Genomic DNA, 19,090 nt, shown 5'->3' on the forward strand with positions numbered 1-19,090 from the left:
ATCATTACCATTGCATTAATAATATAATCTGGAGTTTATATTGCATTCAGGGGTTGAACAGTGTGTGTCTTTCAGAAAGGCCAAAAGTAACAGGACAGGAAACAGGCTTGGAGAGTTTTGCAGAAGTGGAAGTTATTTTGAGCAGCAGGCTAAGACGAGGCTTTAACAATGTAACAGATAGCTTTAAGAAGGCCTTAAGCAGTTATGACTATTTTATACACAATGCATATCTGTGCTTATTTGAGTTGATGTTCAGGTTCATTAATGGTCTTAAGCTTCATCTAGTGAGAGTGTCTAGATGATCCATGCTGAGGGAAAACTAGAACATAGAAGGAATTACAGTACATGCTTACACAACAGTTCATTTTAATATCTTTTATATGTTCATATTCTTGTATTAAGCTTTTAGTAGGGGTTCTTGGTTAAAACATTTATTTAGTAGAAGACATACACATAGTCTCAGTGAGCCTCTGGTCTGGTGAAAGGTCAGAAGTGCAACAGGTGAATTGAGAAAGAGCATGTGAGGTCGTGACACACACACATGAGTTAAATTTATTTAGAGGAGAGATTAGTCATGTCTGGTTGTAACTGCAAAAGTGTCTCGGTAAAAGAGGAACCGTCCTTGTTGTCTCGGCAAGAAAGAGGAACAATTCACTTTAAGACAAGAACGGAAAGTACCAGCCATGAAAATAGAAGATGATCTTCTGGGTGAAAAGCCATTGTGGTGTTGATCTGATCTATGTATAAAATGTATCTGTGACGCATGAAGGGGCGTCAGTAAATCAAACCCTGATGCTATAAAATATCTGTTCATGCTTTGATTAAGTCGAGGACTACTGGCTGTCGGCGTACAGAGTGTTCTTCCCACACGTGTGTTCATTAAAATCATTGTTTGACCAAGACCTTCTGGACCATGGGTGGTTTGTACTCTCCCTCCTCAATTGTGAACCTTAACATTTGGGGGCTTCGTCCGGTGGTTGAGGAGGGAGAATTGGAGGTGTAGATGGAGAAATTTGGTGGTCTCTGAGGTGGTCTGACGGGCAGACATGAATTCCAGTGGTCGAAGTGAGTGGGCATAAGCCGGCTTATCCAAAAGGTAAGGCACTACCTGTTGAATTATTTCCAAAGTGTGCCAAATTGGATATGATAAAATTTAAGTCTACTCACTGAAGTTACTGGTGGATGTCTGTTTTGATTTTGATGAAAAATCTCATGAGTTGAAGCAGTTAGAGTTCTGCTAAGAAGAAATGAAAGCAGTTAAGAGTCTGATAAGAAAAGTTTAAATACTGGGTTGAAGTCCCAAAGAAATTGAGTTAGAGTCTCAAGTAGTTTGGTAGGGAATTGGTTATTTTGTAGGTTAGAGTTCAAATTTGGTCATAAGAGTGGACCTGAGCGGTCATTTTGTGAGTTGGAGTCTCCATTGACCACTAGGTTGCATCTGCCTCAGTTATACACTTGTTTTGGGTGTTGATTGTTGTTTCAAAGTATTATAAATTATTTTAGAACGGAACCGTGGGGGTTCTAGGAAGCGCAGTTCTCGGAGGTAATGCTCCCTCCCGGCCAAGGACGCTTGGCCCTGACCTATCGGCGAATAGGGTTAGTACGGTTGGCAACCGGGGAGAACTTGGGAACCTCCAAAATAGCTAGGAGTTAGAGTCTCCTTACCGTTTGGAACGGTAGTCTGCGCTTTTTTGGACAGGAGAAGTTGGACTTCGGGCGTGTAACTTTAACCTAACACTTTGGGGTAAGCCTTGGCTGTGAAACGCCAAAATTAGAGCTTCAGGCAAAGTTTGGGTTGGTTGACGCTTTTAAATTGAGTTAGGGATTTTAGAGATGAGGCCAGAAACAGTTAAAGTCTTGATACTGGTTAATTGGTCGCAAAAAACTCAGGGAGTTTATCCGCTGGGCGGTTATTTTAAATTTGTCTAAATTGTGTAGGCGCTAAAGCTGACAGATCTGACAGTGGTTGTAAATATAAGATGTCTTTGTAATATAAAATAAGAGATCTCTGTGTGAAAGGAGTCTGAGGCAATGCTGGAGCTATTTTTAGACGGAGTGTGTGTGAGTGTGAAAATGCAAATGAGTAAGCAGTGAACTGTTTAAACCACAGTTGGTTTTACAAATACTGCTGCAAACATTGTAGAGTGTGTGTTTAAGATGCCATTTATGTTTATTAGAGGGTTATAAATAAAGTATTGAGTTGCCGTAGTGGATGTATAGTAATTGACTGAGTTTGGATGTAGATATATAAATATATTGAGTGCACTGTGTATACTTAAGATTAACATATTACTTTCAGTAGTAACTTCTCTCCAGCAATAGTTGCTGGTGTGTTTTATTTTTTCAATTTCTTGTGTGTGCGGTGAGAATTAATGGAGGTTTCAATTTTTCGTTTGTTTGTTTTTGACTTGCTCTTTTTGATTATGACAAGCATGTCTAAAATACTCTTAGGAAAGTGTGTTTTGAGTTATATTCCTCAACTCTGGTCACAGTTTAAGTGTGTGAATGCGGTGACTAGAAGGTTTTAAATGATGAATAAAGGTGTGAGAGGTATTTCTTTGGTGATGTAAAGTAGGATGTTTTAAAGTTTGAAAGTGTTTTTAATTTGAGAGAGGCATGAGTGATGTTATAAGAGTTTGAGTTTCTTTTTCTTTCAGTTTAAAAAACACATAAGTACATACACTTGGTACACCTGTTTACTCTTTGACTTTATTAAAACAGACGGTGTATTTGAGTTTGAATTTCAGTAATTGTATGTTGATATGGTAATTTAGTTTTATGTTAGGTGAAGGAGATGTCCATCTCTGCGTCTTGCAGGATTGAAAGTGAAAGTTGAAGGTTGTGATGTGAATGCTGTGAGTACTCGATTTGAATGATTCTGTGTGAGGTGTACAAAATACTAAATAATAATAACACTATGAAAGTTGATAGTAGAGTGAGTGCAAGGTGGTGTGTGAACAGAGGAAGTCTGAGAGAGAAGTGTGTGCGTAGGCAAAATGCAGAGTGTGTGCGCGAAATAAGGGAGTATTGTTTTTACGTCAAGATTTAGTAGAACTAAAGTAGAACGTTACAAACAAACAGATAAAAAGTAAAATGAAGAGAGAAAATAACTGACAATTACATTAATGAATAGAAAACACACATACACAAAGTGCCATATGTGAAATTATTCTAGGAGGGAGTCAGAAGTGAGATAGTTTAATATAAGATGCAATGAAGGAAGCAGCTTACACTCCTTTAATTTCCAGAGCCAGTGTGTTCCCTCCCCTGCCCACTTGGGCCCCGTATCAGGCGAGTATGGAAGGCTGGATAGCCCATGACGGGTAAGATCCCACCTCGAAACCCTGGGACAACCTAAGGCAGGCACAGTCACGATTACTCGGCTTCAGTAAGAAGACGGGACCTGACGGGTAAGGCCGCTGGGCTGAGGCAGAGGGGGTAAGTGGCAAGTGGAGCCCTACCTTCTGGCTGAGGACAAGGAATGCTGCTATTTAAGGTAGGAAATCAGAATTTGGGTTAGTAAATTTGGGAAGGAGTAAATTGACTGTTTAAAGGCAAAATTATGAAGGAGTCTGACACACTGCAAAAGCAACATATGCAAATTCACATACACAAACAGAAAATGCATTAACCTTATAAAGACAAGACAAGCTCATGGAGTTTAATGCATAGACACTGATTAAACCTGGCTAAGAACACGAACATATGCAATGAAGAACAGCTTGCTATTTTGTATGAATGATACAATGGTGTGAATGTTTAATAAAATACATTTGAGTTTGTAATTGAGGAATAGAAGAAGCCATATGACAAAGGGAGTGAGTTATGTAAACAAAAAGTGATTAAAGTAGTTTTAAAAGAGTGACTTAGGAGTGCTCTCTCGTACTGAGTGATCAAAACCAGTGATCACTGTAGAAAGAAATAAAATAATTTAATAAGTTGGTAATGTTTAAACATATGTTTCTGTTGTTACAGCAACTCATTGAGAGATGACTCAGTATGCAAATTAGTTGGAGTGAGTGGTGACGAAGGAACTTCCTGTGTGTGTGTGTGACTGAGGAAGTGACTTTCAGGAGAGGAAGCACGGCAGACAAGAGGAGTGCAGACTTGGGTAGGAAATAATTTATAGTTTAGTGATATGTTGTTGTAAGGGGGTCTTATGCTGAATTTAAGTATGTTAAAGAGCATAAGGGGGTGATTTTTGTGTGCAAATTGTGTGGTTTTAATGAGACTTTCGGTGTATTGAGGAGGTGACCTTATGTGGTGGCAAAACTTTTGTGTGTTTAAGGTTGTTGAGGTTGTTGTGGTGATGGGTTGATTTTGTCAGTTAGGTTTGGGTTGGTGTTTTTGTTTTTAATAGAGGGAGTTTTAGGAAACATGAACATGTCTGGGAGGGGCCCATTATTTTGTAACAGTGCACTTAAAGAAAACCTGTCAGGTGATTTTGTTTTGTGTTTTTATGAGCTAACAATCAGCTCTATTTTTTTCATTTCTGTTTTAAGGAGGCCTGCAACAGTGAATAACGGCGCTGAAAATTCTCGGGAGGAGCAAATATAAGGGGGCTTTCCAGATTACAATTGGCTGAGGAGAAAGCTACCTGGGGACTATTCAGGTCGTAAGTCCCTGTAAAAAGGATTTTATGCGAGTCAATCCAGTCCAAAAGCATAAAGAAATATTTTCCTATGGAAAATAAAAAATGACTGAGCTCATTTTGCTGAGGGTGGAGAATCTGGCGCGGGACGCTCCACTATTAGCAAATATATGGTGTGAATGTGTGAGTGAATGTGAGGATGAATAAATGTGGACAAACAATTTGTTTTTACCAGAGAAAATTTCTGTTTTGTTTTATTAAGTGGGGTTAGATTATGGGATTATAGTATATTGTTGGGAGAATGCCAAATGCTAAAGGGGAAATATTTTTTGATGTAACTCAGTTACCATTAATTGAAGAAACACATGACTGATAACTGTTCTGTTTTAAGTTTATTTTTATGACATAGATTGGATCATGAGTGGGGAAACTGAGCATTTTTAAGTTTTGTATAGTATCTTGACACATGAAATGTATCAAGATAAAGGGGGGTTTAGGGTTTAATAATTTAATTGTTTAATAATTTAGGATCATTTCAGGACCTTTTGGGTTTTTGATCATTTGGATATGGTAAAACTGAAACTGTTATTTTTAAGTTAAGGTTAAAGGATTAAAGTGAACTTGTCACGGTTTGCGGGGCAAGCCGTGTGGAGTTGTAGAAAAGGACCCAAAAGGCGGCAGCTCTGGTGCAGGTGAATATTTATTTACAACGGTGGGCACAAAACAGCACTGGTGGAAAAACAAGAAACCGGAAACCTAAACTGGGTAAGCTAATAACACAAACCAGAAACGAGGATCCTGGAGATCTCGAGGCCTGCTGAACCACCAGAGAGGGACCGAGAAAACCAAAGCTTACACATGGAGTGTTCTCGAATGGGAGCTGGTTGAGCCAGAGGACGGCTAGAGAGGGTCTGAGCGAGGACACAATGTATTGCGACCTCTGGTGTTCCAGAGGTCGAGAGAGGGAGTGTGGAGCAGGGAAATTATTTTACTGCTATTGTTAAATAATTGTCATCATTACCATTGCATTAATAATATAATCTGGAGTTTATATTGCATTCAGGGGTTGAACAGTGTGTGTCTTTCAGAAAGGCCAAAAGTAACAGGACAGGAAACAGGCTTGGAGAGTTTTGCAGAAGTGGAAGTTATTTTGAGCAGCAGGCTAAGACGAGGCTTTAACAATGTAACAGATAGCTTTAAGAAGGCCTTAAGCAGTTATGACTATTTTATACACAATGCATATCTGTGCTTATTTGAGTTGATGTTCAGGTTCATTAATGGTCTTAAGCTTCATCTAGTGAGAGTGTCTAGATGATCCATGCTGAGGGAAAACTAGAACATAGAAGGAATTACAGTACATGCTTACACAACAGTTCATTTTAATATCTTTTATATGTTCATATTCTTGTATTAAGCTTTTAGTAGGGGTTCTTGGTTAAAACATTTATTTAGTAGAAGACATACACATAGTCTCAGTGAGCCTCTGGTCTGGTGAAAGGTCAGAAGTGCAACAGGTGAATTGAGAAAGAGCATGTGAGGTCGTGACACACACACATGAGTTAAATTTATTTAGAGGAGAGATTAGTCATGTCTGGTTGTAACTGCAAAAGTGTCTCGGTAAAAGAGGAACCGTCCTTGTTGTCTCGGCAAGAAAGAGGAACAATTCACTTTAAGACAAGAACGGAAAGTACCAGCCATGAAAATAGAAGATGATCTTCTGGGTGAAAAGCCATTGTGGTGTTGATCTGATCTATGTATAAAATGTATCTGTGACGCATGAAGGGGCGTCAGTAAATCAAACCCTGATGCTATAAAATATCTGTTCATGCTTTGATTAAGTCGAGGACTACTGGCTGTCGGCGTACAGAGTGTTCTTCCCACACGTGTGTTCATTAAAATCATTGTTTGACCAAGACCTTCTGGACCATGGGTGGTTTGTACTCTCCCTCCTCAATTGTGAACCTTAACAGCAGACATCTCCGAAATCATCGAAGCACTTTTGCAAAGAGGCTGTATCTTGACAAACCGACCAGACACATGAAGATTAAACCACTACATTCTAAAAAATATTAAAACGGTATTTGGTGACACACAAACAGGGTTTTTCAAAGTTCAGTTCTGTTAGTTTCCACATGCCGGTTGTTGTGTGCTAAAAACAATGGCCATCAGGCCAAAGCAATGGTTTTGACTCGATCAGCGGTAACCCCGCCCCCTGAGTTTGATGGGTGAGTTTGACAGATAAAATTATTTCATGGTGAGACCTGAAGGTGTCAACTGTGCCAAAATGAATTGATTAAATACACCATTAAATAATTATTTAAATGTGGCAATAATTAATTAATTAAATGTGTCAAAAACATTTTTTAATTATTTCCCATTTTAATTAATTATTTAATGGTGTATTTAATTAATTCATTATGGCAGTCCTGGTGTTTCATACCATACTAGAGGGACCGAATAGCTGAAGGCTCTCCCTCCCAATCTGCTTTTAGAAACTCTGCACACAAGCAGGCAGTCTGAGAGTAAAGTACTATTATGTCTTCAAGGTATAATAATGTGGAGAGATGGATTTTAAATTTCGTTCTGGATTCAGCGGTCAGCCAATGAAGAGAAGCTCACAAGGAAGCTCTTAATTTGTCTTAATTTGTTTGTTTTATTATTTATTTATTTATTTATAACTGAACTTTCAAATTCAATCAAGCCAATTTAGTAGTTCTTGTAACCTTTTATCCTTTTATTTATTCCGCATGCTGATGCAAAAAAGACTGCTGTCAAAAGGTTTTGTTGCTCAAAATGTGCACAATAACGATGGAGAATTTTCAATTCAGATTTACTTTTATAGCGGGGAATCACAATAGTAGTTGCCTCAATGCGCTTTAAGATAAAGACCAGACAATAATACAGAGAAAACCCCACCAATTATATGATATGCTCTCTCTTTCTAGCCCCTGTCAGTATACTTGCTGCACCATTTTGGATCATCAAGAATCTATCTGTATTGCTCAAATGCAAGAAAGCAGTCCTACATATTTGTGTAATGTGCACACTACTGGAATCCCAGATTTCTCACAGTGTTAAAGGAGATAATGGTATCTAGAGTAAGCATTTGGTTAGATACAATGTTTCAAAGAAAATTTAAGCCAAATGTAGTAACCTCAGTTTTGTCTAAATTTAGTCATTTTTGTCTTTAAAATAAGCTTTTAGTTTAACTAATTGAATTTTGTTAAATAAAGCCGGGTCCTCTCCAGTTCAAGGGGCTTATTATAGACTCATTGAACAGCATTCATTATAGCTGACACCGACCCAGCGTTCAGTACCAAAAGACAATCTTTATAGTTAATTTCTGAAAAGTCTAAACACACATACACAAAGGACACAAGGAGTTAGACTGGGGCCGTATATGTTACACAGAGGTGTTATTTGGGTTTGGACAGAGACGAATAACAAAAACAGCTGAAGACTAGAAAAATTTGCATTTCCTGCGAAAATGCTGTGTGGATGCCTTAAGGGCTGAAGATATCTGCTGAAAAAAGCTGAAAAAGTTGAAAAAAAAAAAAAAAAGCAAAAAATGTTGCTCTGAGCAGGATTCAAACCTGGCCCTTCTGGTACTCAAGGCAGGTTCTCATCTCACTTCGCCAACGTCTTTCTGACAAAGAATAGGTGGAGAGACTGACAATTGTGCTGAAATGAGCAGAAGAAGCTGAGAATTGTGCTGATAAGAGGTGAATCAGAAGAATTTCTGCTGAAAAGAGTTTAATCAGCAGAATTTCTGCTGAAAAGAGTTGAATGAGCAGAATTTCTGCTGAAAAGAGTTGAATGAGCAGAATTCTGCTGAAAAGAGGTTTTTGCTGAAAGCAGCTGAAAAAGCTGGTATTTGTGCTGAAAACTGGTGAAAAAACTGAAAAATGTGCTGAAAAGGGGTGAAAAAGCTTAAATTTGTGTTGAAAAGAGTTAAAAAAGTTTAAGTGTTAACTGAAAGAAATGTTGCCATAAGCGGGATTTGAACCCGGGCCTCCCAGTCCGAGAACAGATGCTCATCTCACTGAGCTAAAACACAGCTCAACCCGGCAAGGAAAATCAGTGAGGCCACTGATAATATGCAAAAAAGGGCAAAAAATATTGAAAAGAAAAATCAATATCTCAAAAAGTATAGAAGTTATGAGCACCAAAAGTCATAGCCGGAAAGAGCAGAAAGAGCAGAATTTTTTAAGATTTGAACGGTGAAAATAGCACAAAAACTGTGGGAGTAGTTGAGTGCCAAAAAGTGTACGGAAGCAACTAGAATAAAGTATAAAGATTAAAGAGAAACAGGAACTCAATAGTGTGGATGCCTATTAAGGCATCCACACAATTAAGACACTCAAAGGGAAAAGTAAAACACCAATTGAAACCAGTTTTTTTTCTGCTGTCAAGCTTCAACAGTCGTGTGACCCCCTTATGACCAAACAACAACAGTGGGAAGAAACTCCTTTTTTACCCAAACGAATCCTTCACCAGTTATAGGCTCAGGAAGGGGTGGCCATTTGTTGAGGGTCAGGGGAGGAAGACAGGACAAAGACACACTGCGGAAGAGAGCCAGAGATTAATAAGCTACTGAGCTGCATTTATTATAGCTGGCGCTGTAAACTTACTCAGCACATAGGAGGAGCAAAGAGTAGTCCTGCAATAAAAGGTACTTCGAGGCAGCCTTTGTAGTGATTTGGCACCATATAAACAACTGAAAACAGAAAGAATCTGGAGCGAAAATCTGTAAAGATCCCAACAGACAAAGGACTGAAGGACATTTAAGTAAGAAATCTGCTCAAGGACTAAGATTAAGGTCAAAGAGAGGCTCAGCCACTGCAATTTTTGATTTAGTTATCAGGATAAAACCAGACAAACAAAGAGTAAGACAGGAATCTATTTAGTGCGTTTAAACTTTAGGAAATGCTGCACAGGGTAAATTTGGCTTCATGCTTGGTGCTCTGGATCACTTCCTGCGCCATCACCTTGGCTGTGGATCCCAACGATTACATGGCCAGAGCCTTGCAGTTAATGTCAGAGACGCCACTCATTGATGGGTAAGTGAAATTTTATTTGTTTATTTATTTATTTGTGATTAGTGTGTAAATATCTGCGATTGAAGTCTAATGCTGACCCAATAAAACAAGTTCACTTCTTTCCTGATGTGATCTTTCTCCTGTGCTTTGTTCCAGTCATAATGACTTGCCTTGGCAGCTTCGGTCACAATTCAACAATCAGCTGAACAAAGTGGATCTTAACACACTGGCAAACACTCACACCAACATCCCTAAGATCAAGGATGGACGACTGGGTGCTCAGGTACACACGATGGAAGAATTATTAAAGAAAAACATAATTTCAGTGTCAATGTGCTCCTTATTCATGGGCTCCCACAGCTTATCTACAAACCTTCCTCACTGGAGACATCTCACAAAATAACATAACTGAATCAGACTGATCATTTTAAAAAGTCATGTTACACTCTCATTTTAAATATATTATTAGCAGAGAAGTCAGCCATTTCTTCAAGAGATTAAAAGCATCTCAAAAAATCTATATCTGTCAATACATTTTGTTTTTAATTGCAGTTGTACAGAGTTGTACAAGGAGTGCACAGGAGACGGAGTCCAAAACTAAAAGGCAAATATTGATAGTTAATTTCTAATCTCTAAAAAGTCTACACACAAAACACACACAGGACACCAGGAGGAAAACTGGGGCTGTACATGTTCACATTGACGGCTTTATTTGGGTTTGGACAGAGAAGGGTAACAAAAACAGCTGAACATAATTAAGATACTCACATGGAGAAATAAAACAAAACAATAAAATAATATAATAAAAATAAATCACTAATGGGAACCGTTTTTCGCAAAAGGAACAGAAGATGTTGAAACTACCATAACTGAAACAAATAGACACGAAATATGAAGCTAAAAACTAGTTATTACTTAAGTGATTAAGGAGGGAAACAAAAAACAGAAGGAAGGTGTTACACCATGTGGAGGGGAAGGAAACGGGGAAAACAAAGGGCACTTATATTGATACAGAGTGAAAGAGCTGGCACTCATTCCAAGAAAGCCCAGAAAATAAGAATCTAAATGAAAGATTCAATAATACTCCTTTCAGGCAACTATCACTAGAACGAAAATGAAATCAAGACAGGGATTCAGAAAAGCCAACAGAAGCCGAGCATTTGAAACACTCAAATTAAAATCCCCCAAAACAATAAAAAAGAATTTTTTTGGGGGGGATTTGTTTTTTGTTTTATTTATTTTTTGTCATAGTTAATTTCTATTAAAGTTTCTTGAATGATGTCATGTGCATTGCGCAAGAGGTGTTGGCTACATGGGGCGTGATACAAACAGTCATTGCTAGGAAGACATGCATTCACTGACTGGGTGGTTGTGGTCTCGGGATGTTGCTGACTCAGAACGTACACAAGTCTGTCACTTCCATGCAAACTACAGAGGACCGCAGCAATATCATAGTGACCAAACCAATCACCAGGAAATTTTAACCTACTGGTTAGGATGTGCACACTTTTCCCTAGCAACAGGTGGTTACTGATCTGTAGGCTTGCGTGACTTGGGCTTTAGCAATCAATCACTTTCCCAGTGACAGTCATTAGCTTCCAGCAACCACTCACAATCAATGCCATGAAAAAGAAACACGCAGCCGCCTCCACCCACACCCACAAATTAAAATATGAATTAGCCACACCCTGCTGAATCAGAGAATCATGAGGGGGGCAAATACCTTTTTTACAGCATTGTGCATATGTGTTTGAGAGTATGATTGTATTTTATTCATCTTTGTTTAACTTTGAAAGTTAATTATACATAGTATAATCTTTGCTCTGGTCCTCAGTTTTGGGCAGCATACGTCCCCTGTGACACTCAGTACAAAGATGCTGTCAGACAAACGCTGGAGCAGATAGACGTGATTCACAGGATGTGTCAGAAATACCCTGAAATCTTCATGTTTGCCTCCAGTAGCCAAGGTGAGACACTGACTCCGACAGTTCATAGCTGTCCTTCTCCTGGTTGTATCACACATCAACTGTCATATCTGCACAGACATCTTGAAGGCCTTTAATATGAATAAGACCGCCAGTCTGATTGGGGTTGAGGGTGGTCACTCACTCGACAGCAGTCTGGGGACCCTGCGCACCATGTACCAGCTGGGGGTGCGCTACCTCACACTCACCCACTCCTGCAACACACCTTGGTAAGACCTCAAAGATCAATTAATTTGCTGTTACTTATATGAAGAAATCTGTTTGAATTTTCAGAAGAATACAAACAATGAGTAGGTTATTTTCATGTTTCTATTGATTGACTATAATGCTGCGCAAAAGTCTTGATAAACACATTGTTTCGTTATATTTTGCTAAGAAAATTGAAAATAGCCGTAGTGATTTGCAAGGCATGGATCGAGCCTGGTCACAGACAAAAATCAATCGCAATGACAAATTCAATCAACATCTTCACTGAAAAGTGTTTTTGAGAACTAGTCTGGAAAACTGAGCCTCTATATTTATATGACATGTGTTTTCCAGGCAGAAAATATAGTAGCTATTAGTTCTAGTTCTGTATTTTCAGCTGAGTTAAATATGCTCAGTCACATGCCTTCACTTCCCCATTCAGATGAATGTTTATCCAAATTACAACTACACAACATTAAACAGAAAATGCAGAGTTAGGGGCTGTGTCACTGTGTGACAGTTTCAATAATAAATTAATGTGAAAAAGAATCAAGAGACGTCTTATGTGAAGAATAACTTCCTCTGGATCGTGTTTGCACTGTTTCCATTCATTAACTGAGCCGACAGTAAGGTTCAGATGTTGCATTGGAGCTGTGGAGAGCACGGGGGATTCCTGCAGGCCCACTCAGGCAGCAGTATCACATTCACTGGCAGGTGAATCTGTACTGATATGCTTTACCTCAACAGTGACCCAACCAGGTGCAACCAGCAGCTGGTTAAATTTAGGAAACAGAAAGAGAATAGAATGCCTTTTGTGTCACGATACATGTGTACAGAGAATTTAGAATAGCCTTTATTGTCATTGTACAGAGTACAACGAAATTGGAGTGCCACTCCCTTGGTGCAAGTTTCAATAATAAATATAAATGTAAAATATAAAAAGTACACAAAAACAATCGTAAGTACTCAAACAATAGTATGTACAATATATACAGGATAGCAGCATTAATATAATGACAGTATGAATAGCAGCATAATATAATGACAGTGATGGTATGGAATAGGTTCAATTGTTTTTGTGCTTATTTACTACGGTGATAGCTCTGGGAAAGAAGCTATCCCTGAATCTGTTTGTCCTGGTTTTATGTGACCTGTAACCGTCAGCCTGACGGTAATAGTTCAAACAGTTGGTTGCTGGGGTGAGAGTGGTCCTTGATGATATTGCCAGCTCTGCTGAGGTACCGAGAGTTTGCAGAGCATCTCCTACTCAGTGCAGCTCAGGATCCAGGATCCCCATGCTAAACAAATCAAGCTCTGGAATGGCGCGGTTACGTCTGCAGCTCGGACACAAGGATTTCACTACATGTTGTACTCTGTATGATTGTGTATGTGACAAATAAAGTTTGTTTGTTTGTTTTTGTAAAGGTTTTGTGCAGACATGCATGAAAGAAAGGGAGGTCTGCACCTCACCATGTGAACATCGGCCTCCAGGAAGATGTTAAACTATATTACTAAATTCTTTTACCAATTCTTTTATTTTTGTTTTTGTTTTCAGAATTGGGAAAACGGTGAACTTTATATAATCTGCTACGTCTGAAATCATGGAGAAAGACCTTAAAATATCTCTGTACATCTTCGCCTCTGTCAGTGCGCCACAGGGTGGCTGTGGCCACAATGTAGCTTGCCATCACCAGTGTGTGAATGTGTGTGTGAATGGGTGGATGACTGGATGTGTAAAGCGCTTTGGGGTCCTTAGGGACTAGTAAAGCTATACAAATACAGGCCATTTACCATCTTTCTCAATGTTTCATTAAATGTTAATGAACACTTCAGTTTACTTTAAATGAGTTCCAGATTGTTCGTTGTCTTAAGTTTTGCATGTTTACTAACACTTTTTCATTCACAGGGTAGATAACTGGCTAGTGGACACTGGATCAGAGCCATCGGAGCATAACGGCCTCTCTTCTTTTGGCAAAGTGAGTGATGCAAACGTGGGAAATCATTATTTCTGGGAGTACTATGTTACACATTAACATCTTTTGTGTAGCTTTATTCCTATTCCTCTTTTTTCATTTAACCTCCTAGGACCCTGTGTCCATATGTAGACATCACATTTTGGGTTATTTAGACTAAAATACTCAATTTTGCTCTACATGGGCCTGATATCCACTTACGAGGACATTATACTGCTACTGTTCTATCAAACTTTTAAACAAATATCCTCATATGTGGCTCTTATTTTTCTTAAAAACAAAAATAAGGTTAAAAATAATCTGGTAATTCTTTGTTTTTTCATTCATCAGGCCCCAATATGCCCAAATATCAAAGAGAAATTAAAAATGCATGTCGTGAAAGAGTTCAGGTCTTAGGAGGTTAAAGCTGACCTTCTTGTGTATATGGTAAATCACTACTTTTCAAATGTTTAAGAATCTCTTTATGTTAACTATTTAAGAGGCCTTTTACACAAGAACTGGACTGAAAATAAGTGACAGCAGGCCTGAAGGAGAGATTTGAAGTTAAAATTGTTGTTTTATATGCAAGTGATCAGGAGAGAGCTACAACTCAGACTGCTGACAGCCATTTGTAAAAACCATGACCTCATTAACTCGGAAAAGAAGCATCAGAAAACACTGACAGAGCATCAATAAAAAAGTATTCCGTTATTATGTTTTATAGCTTAACGACATTAGCCCAAAGTTTCTTCTGAGGCACTTCAAAGAAAATAACATTTATTGCCAGAGGTTATATTGGTGGAATTGGTGTAAAAAAACTCTGCTGTTGATAACACGCACATGAGCTTAGTGAGGTGAGGTGGAGGGAGTGTTGGAGCTGTTTGTGATGGAGTTAGATAACGGCAGACTAATAAAAAAAAATTGCTGACGCATGATTACATAAACAAATTAATGTGTTGTTGAATTTTTAAAAAAAAAAAAGCCTGAGAAAAGCTTTACAGATTTTCTTAAATCTTACCTCTTAGCATGTGTGCTACATAAAATAATACTTAAAAAGATCAAAGCTGAAACACTGGGCACATCCTCCCAACCCTCACTGAAACTAACTGAAACTAATATATAAATAAGGAGCAATCAGAAAATATAAAAACAATAACAACCACAGTGGTAACCAAAGTGCATTCACATTACAGCAAGTAATTGCGGAAATGAACCGCCTGGGGATGCTGATCGACCTGGCTCATGTTTCTGAGGAGGTGATGAACCAGGTGCTGACCCTGTCTAAAGCTCCGGTCATCTTCAGCCACTCCTCCGCATACGCCGTCTGTCCACATAAGAGGAACGTCCCAGATGACGTCCTGAGACGAGTGGTGAGTTCACGAGACACAACCGAAAGAAACAGCAGGTCAACCTAAAGGCTGAGGACCTCGTGAAGATCAGCAGTATATGAATAGTTCACATGGTTATTGTTTGATTCTCTCTCTTATTGCATCATCTTTGGTGTTTGCTCCTCAAATAGTTGAAACCATCTGAAAAGTGGGAGTAAAAGCAAGGAGTCACAATGCAAATAGAGGGTTTAAATTATAACAATATATTGTACTTTAACAAGTTAGCATCCACAACCTTTTGCCTGAAACTCTCACATCAAATTAATGGAGTGGAATAGGAATAATATTTAGCTCTTTCCAGCTCTTAGAAATAACACAAAACTGGGCCCAAGTGCACCACAGATGTTGTAAGTGATCTGGATGTGGGGGAGCAAAATGCATCAACAGATCACCTGATCACAGTAAAACACGCAGCCAGCTGATATTGAACTGCTGCTTGGGGTCTTAGATAACGCATCCATAAAAGCTCTTTATGCAACAGATGAGCTGCAAATGGCTGTAAATGGAGTTAAGTTAAATGATGCGTAATGACAACTTCCCTCCTAAAGTCAATAAAATAAGATAAAAGCAAGAAAGTTATTGTACAGCACTGTAAAATGATACACGTAAAGTTATAACCAGGAAACGTAGCAGAGGTCAGTGCACTCATGCGGATCATTGGGACGTGCATTTTGTGGCCCGGTTGATGCTTTTCTTGACTTTCTGTCATTCTCTGCAGTAGATCAGAGCCATTTAACACTAGTCTGTCTCTCCAGAATGAAACTAAAGGAATTGTGATGGTCAACTTCTACAATGACTATGTGACCTGCAGCAATACGGCTAAATTGTCTGATGTCGCAGGTAAATTACTGCTGTGACCATGACATCTGCTGTAAACCAGTCAAACATTAACATTTATCTTTTCATTCTCAAAGCTATCTTCTGTCCATTCACTTCATTCTCAAGTTTGTTGCTTTCATTATAGATCATTTCGACCATATAAAGAAAGTGGCCGGGGCAGACATCATCGGCTTTGGTGGAGATTATGATGGCGTTCCCAGGTGTGTTCCCACATAAACTCGCTGAAATGTGAAGACATTGGCTCACCGTGGAGAGATGCACCAAAGTTTTTTTTTGCTAATAGCTCTTTGGGAATCACCTTGTTGGTGCAAAAACACTTTCTTCTCCTGTCAAACTATTATCTTGGGTATTTTTCAGAGATTCGTCTAAAGAAATTGGAACAAATGATGTGTTTTTGTGCTACTAACAAAGTCTTGTTTTTAAGTGTCTATACTGGTTCATCCTTTTACGTGCCTTTTATTCTTGAATGATTGAAAGGTCTGTGTTATACATGGCTTTTAAAAAAAAGCAAAGAATATTCATCTGAAAATGGTTAGGTACAAGGACTGGACTGAAGATGCATGGAAAAAGCAGCCAGTGTCCAAAGAAACACTTTGAAAAACATTCACAAAGCCTGGAGAACTACTGGTCAAGACCACTTTAAAATATTGCAAGAAAGTGTGAGTCGTTGGAAGGAAAATATGATGAAATGAGGAGTGGTTCAGGATTTTTCCACAGTACTGTAACTTTGCCTGTTGGGTAGTTAGACTCGTGTCATATTCAAAATTGTCTTGATGAAGAAAAAAAACCCACCAACACTTTTCTTTACATTTTGCTTCCAATGAGCTGGATTTTCTTGTAATTTTTCTTGATAAAAAAAAAATTGTGTTTGTTTGTTTTAAATATAGTACTGCTTTTTGGAAGTGCTGTATAAAAAAAAATCCACTCAATTTTACATCACATGTAACTCGCTGGTTGTAAATTTGTCCTTTTAGAGTACCTGAGGGTTTGGAGGATGTGTCCAAGGTCCCCAATTTGGTGGCTGAACTGCTCAGGAGAGGATGGACTGATGAGGAAGTCAAAGCTGCTCTTGGAAATAACCTGCTCCGTGTCATGAGTGAGGTTGAGAAGGTAAGGAATAAATGCATGCACACAAACACACACAAGTAACCTAAACCTCGATGCACTTCATGGGTTCATGTATCATTTGGAGAGCTGTGTGAAGAAGCTTGGTCAAGTTGGTTGCACACGTTTGATTGATTGGCTTGTTCAGTGGTAAACATATTTACCTTAGATGCAAAAGATCTTCAGTTTGAAAGTAGAGGACAAAGCTAGCGTACTCCCAGTGCTGATCCCAAGCCTGGATAAATGTGAGGAGGAAGGGCACCTGGCCAAATCAAACATGCAGATCTGTTTCCCCTTGGGAAATTAGAGAGAGCAACCAAAAGTACCTGTTAAGACGTTTCCTCACTCCATCCATTTAAACCAGCGTGACAGAGATATCAGCCTCCTTATCTGAGGATCTGCAACGATAAGAAAGAATTAGATACTCAGCACACCTTAAAGCAATAAAATCTGATATAGCAGTTGTTTCCGGATTGTAATTCTGAGCTGGTTGATGAAGTGACTCTAGTAGATCTGTTATTCCATTAAAAACCACCAAATGAGTGTTTCCCACCTAACCCCTCAAAGTCAGGTTTTTATTCTCCACCAACTGTGAAATCATAAAATGGACATTTTCTTTGTTACAGGACCAAAAGTGCACAAGGTTGGGCTGAAATTTGGGTCCTTTTAAGTCACAGATTTTTCCACTATTTTTGAGCACCACAGAGACCAGCTGCATGACATCGTCAAGGCTGAAGAGAAAAAATCATTTCAACTAAATCAATTTTATACCAGCTGCAAATGTCTTAAAAACCAAAATCCATGATATCAAACTCTGACCATCAATATCGTGGGATATATCATCAACTCAAGAGCAACACTCCTCCAAGTTAATGCCTGCAACAAAAGCTAGACTGGATGTTTATCTGTAACAACTTAAAACGGTGCATTACTGTGCACATTCAAGGGAAGTTGATCAGGAGTGAGTGAGTTCTTCGCATGTGTGAGGCCACTCAAAGACCTGCTGTGGGGATCCGAGTCATCATGTTGGTTTCCTCTAAAATGGCTCTGAATGCAAGGTGTTTAATAATAATTCCTCCAATCACATCCATCACAAAATGTTTTGCACTAGCTGGTTTCTGCAGGTTGTCTTGTGACAAATGTCCTTTGCGACAAGTAGCAATTCACAAAGTCATTACCTAACCGAAAACTTAGATGTTTACGGTTAGGTAATGACTTGTCGAATTATATCTGCATCTCAGCTGACTTTACAGCACCAGATAAGCATCTGCATAATGATTGGGGGGGGGGGGTTTATAACATTTAACTATTGTGAGTCATTGTTCCTCATCCCCAGAAACCACACCTTCTACCAGTTTCTCTGCATTATTATCGTTTTTCTTTGATCAAGTAGACTTAAATTTAACAGCACTATAGATAAACAGATGAACCCTCATGTGGATCACTGGGACATATGCCTGAATACAATCTCTAAGCTATCAATGATCATCTAAAGACCACTGAGCTTTTTTAAAATGTGTGTGTATAAGTAATGTTGGTGTTGACAGCTACTCCGTGGCTACATCAGGTTTTAAACAATGTCTTTGAATAGCAGATGGGCTCACAGTGAATACACCCCATTAGTGTTTTTGTCTCCTGCCTGACGATGTCATCTTTGTGTGTCAGGTCCGCGACAGCATGAGCAACGAGATCCCGGATGATGTTCCCATTCCAAACGAAGATGTGCAGAACCCGTGCAGAACAAGCTTCGGATACCCCAGCACTCCAACGGATTAGCCCAGTCGCTCAGTACACTGGCGCTTCTGATTACACTGGTTCTCCAGGCTTGGATTACATCAACTGTTTAATGGGTGACTGTAGAACCTACAGTATGTAAGTCCTGAGTTACATCCTGAACTGTAATGCTATACCGCTGAGAGAAACTACTGCACAACTTTCTCCCCTCATGCAGTTTTTAAAGCTTTAAGACTCAATTATATTAACTAAAATGGTATAAAAGATGGAC

The 19,090-nt window shown here is 38.9% G+C and overlaps 1 protein-coding gene across 1 annotated transcript; it reads left to right on the plus strand.

The window, feature by feature from the left end:
* Positions 1-8,027: 8,027 nt before the first annotated feature.
* Positions 8,028-19,081, plus strand: dpep1 (dipeptidase 1). Its single transcript, XM_085402745.1, has 10 exons — positions 8,028-9,651; positions 9,787-9,913; positions 11,465-11,597; positions 11,674-11,824; positions 13,708-13,777; positions 14,947-15,123; positions 15,897-15,981; positions 16,106-16,181; positions 16,956-17,091; positions 18,751-19,081. The coding sequence occupies exons 1-10, from the start codon at positions 9,518-9,520 to the stop codon at positions 18,859-18,861; spliced, it is 1,200 nt and encodes a 399-aa protein (XP_085258871.1). The 5' UTR covers positions 8,028-9,517; the 3' UTR covers positions 18,862-19,081.
* The last annotated feature ends 9 nt before the right edge of the window (positions 19,082-19,090 follow it).

This window comes from Rhamphochromis longiceps, linkage group LG1 (genome assembly GCF_057381845.1).
Source record: "Rhamphochromis longiceps isolate RC_006_pf linkage group LG1, R_longiceps_female_GT1.1, whole genome shotgun sequence".
NCBI lineage: Eukaryota > Metazoa > Chordata > Actinopteri > Cichliformes > Cichlidae > Rhamphochromis > Rhamphochromis longiceps.

Excerpts from the sequence above, each read along its gene's own strand:
- dpep1 (XM_085402745.1), top strand. The coding sequence starts at position 9,518 with ATGCTGCACAGGGTAAATTTGGCTTCATGCTTGGTGCTCTGGATCACT. Across the intron at positions 9,652-9,786 it reads GAGACGCCACTCATTGATGG|TCATAATGACTTGCCTTGGC; the intron begins GTAAGTGAAATT and ends GCTTTGTTCCAG. Across the intron at positions 15,124-15,896 it reads ATGACGTCCTGAGACGAGTG|AATGAAACTAAAGGAATTGT; the intron begins GTGAGTTCACGA and ends CTGTCTCTCCAG.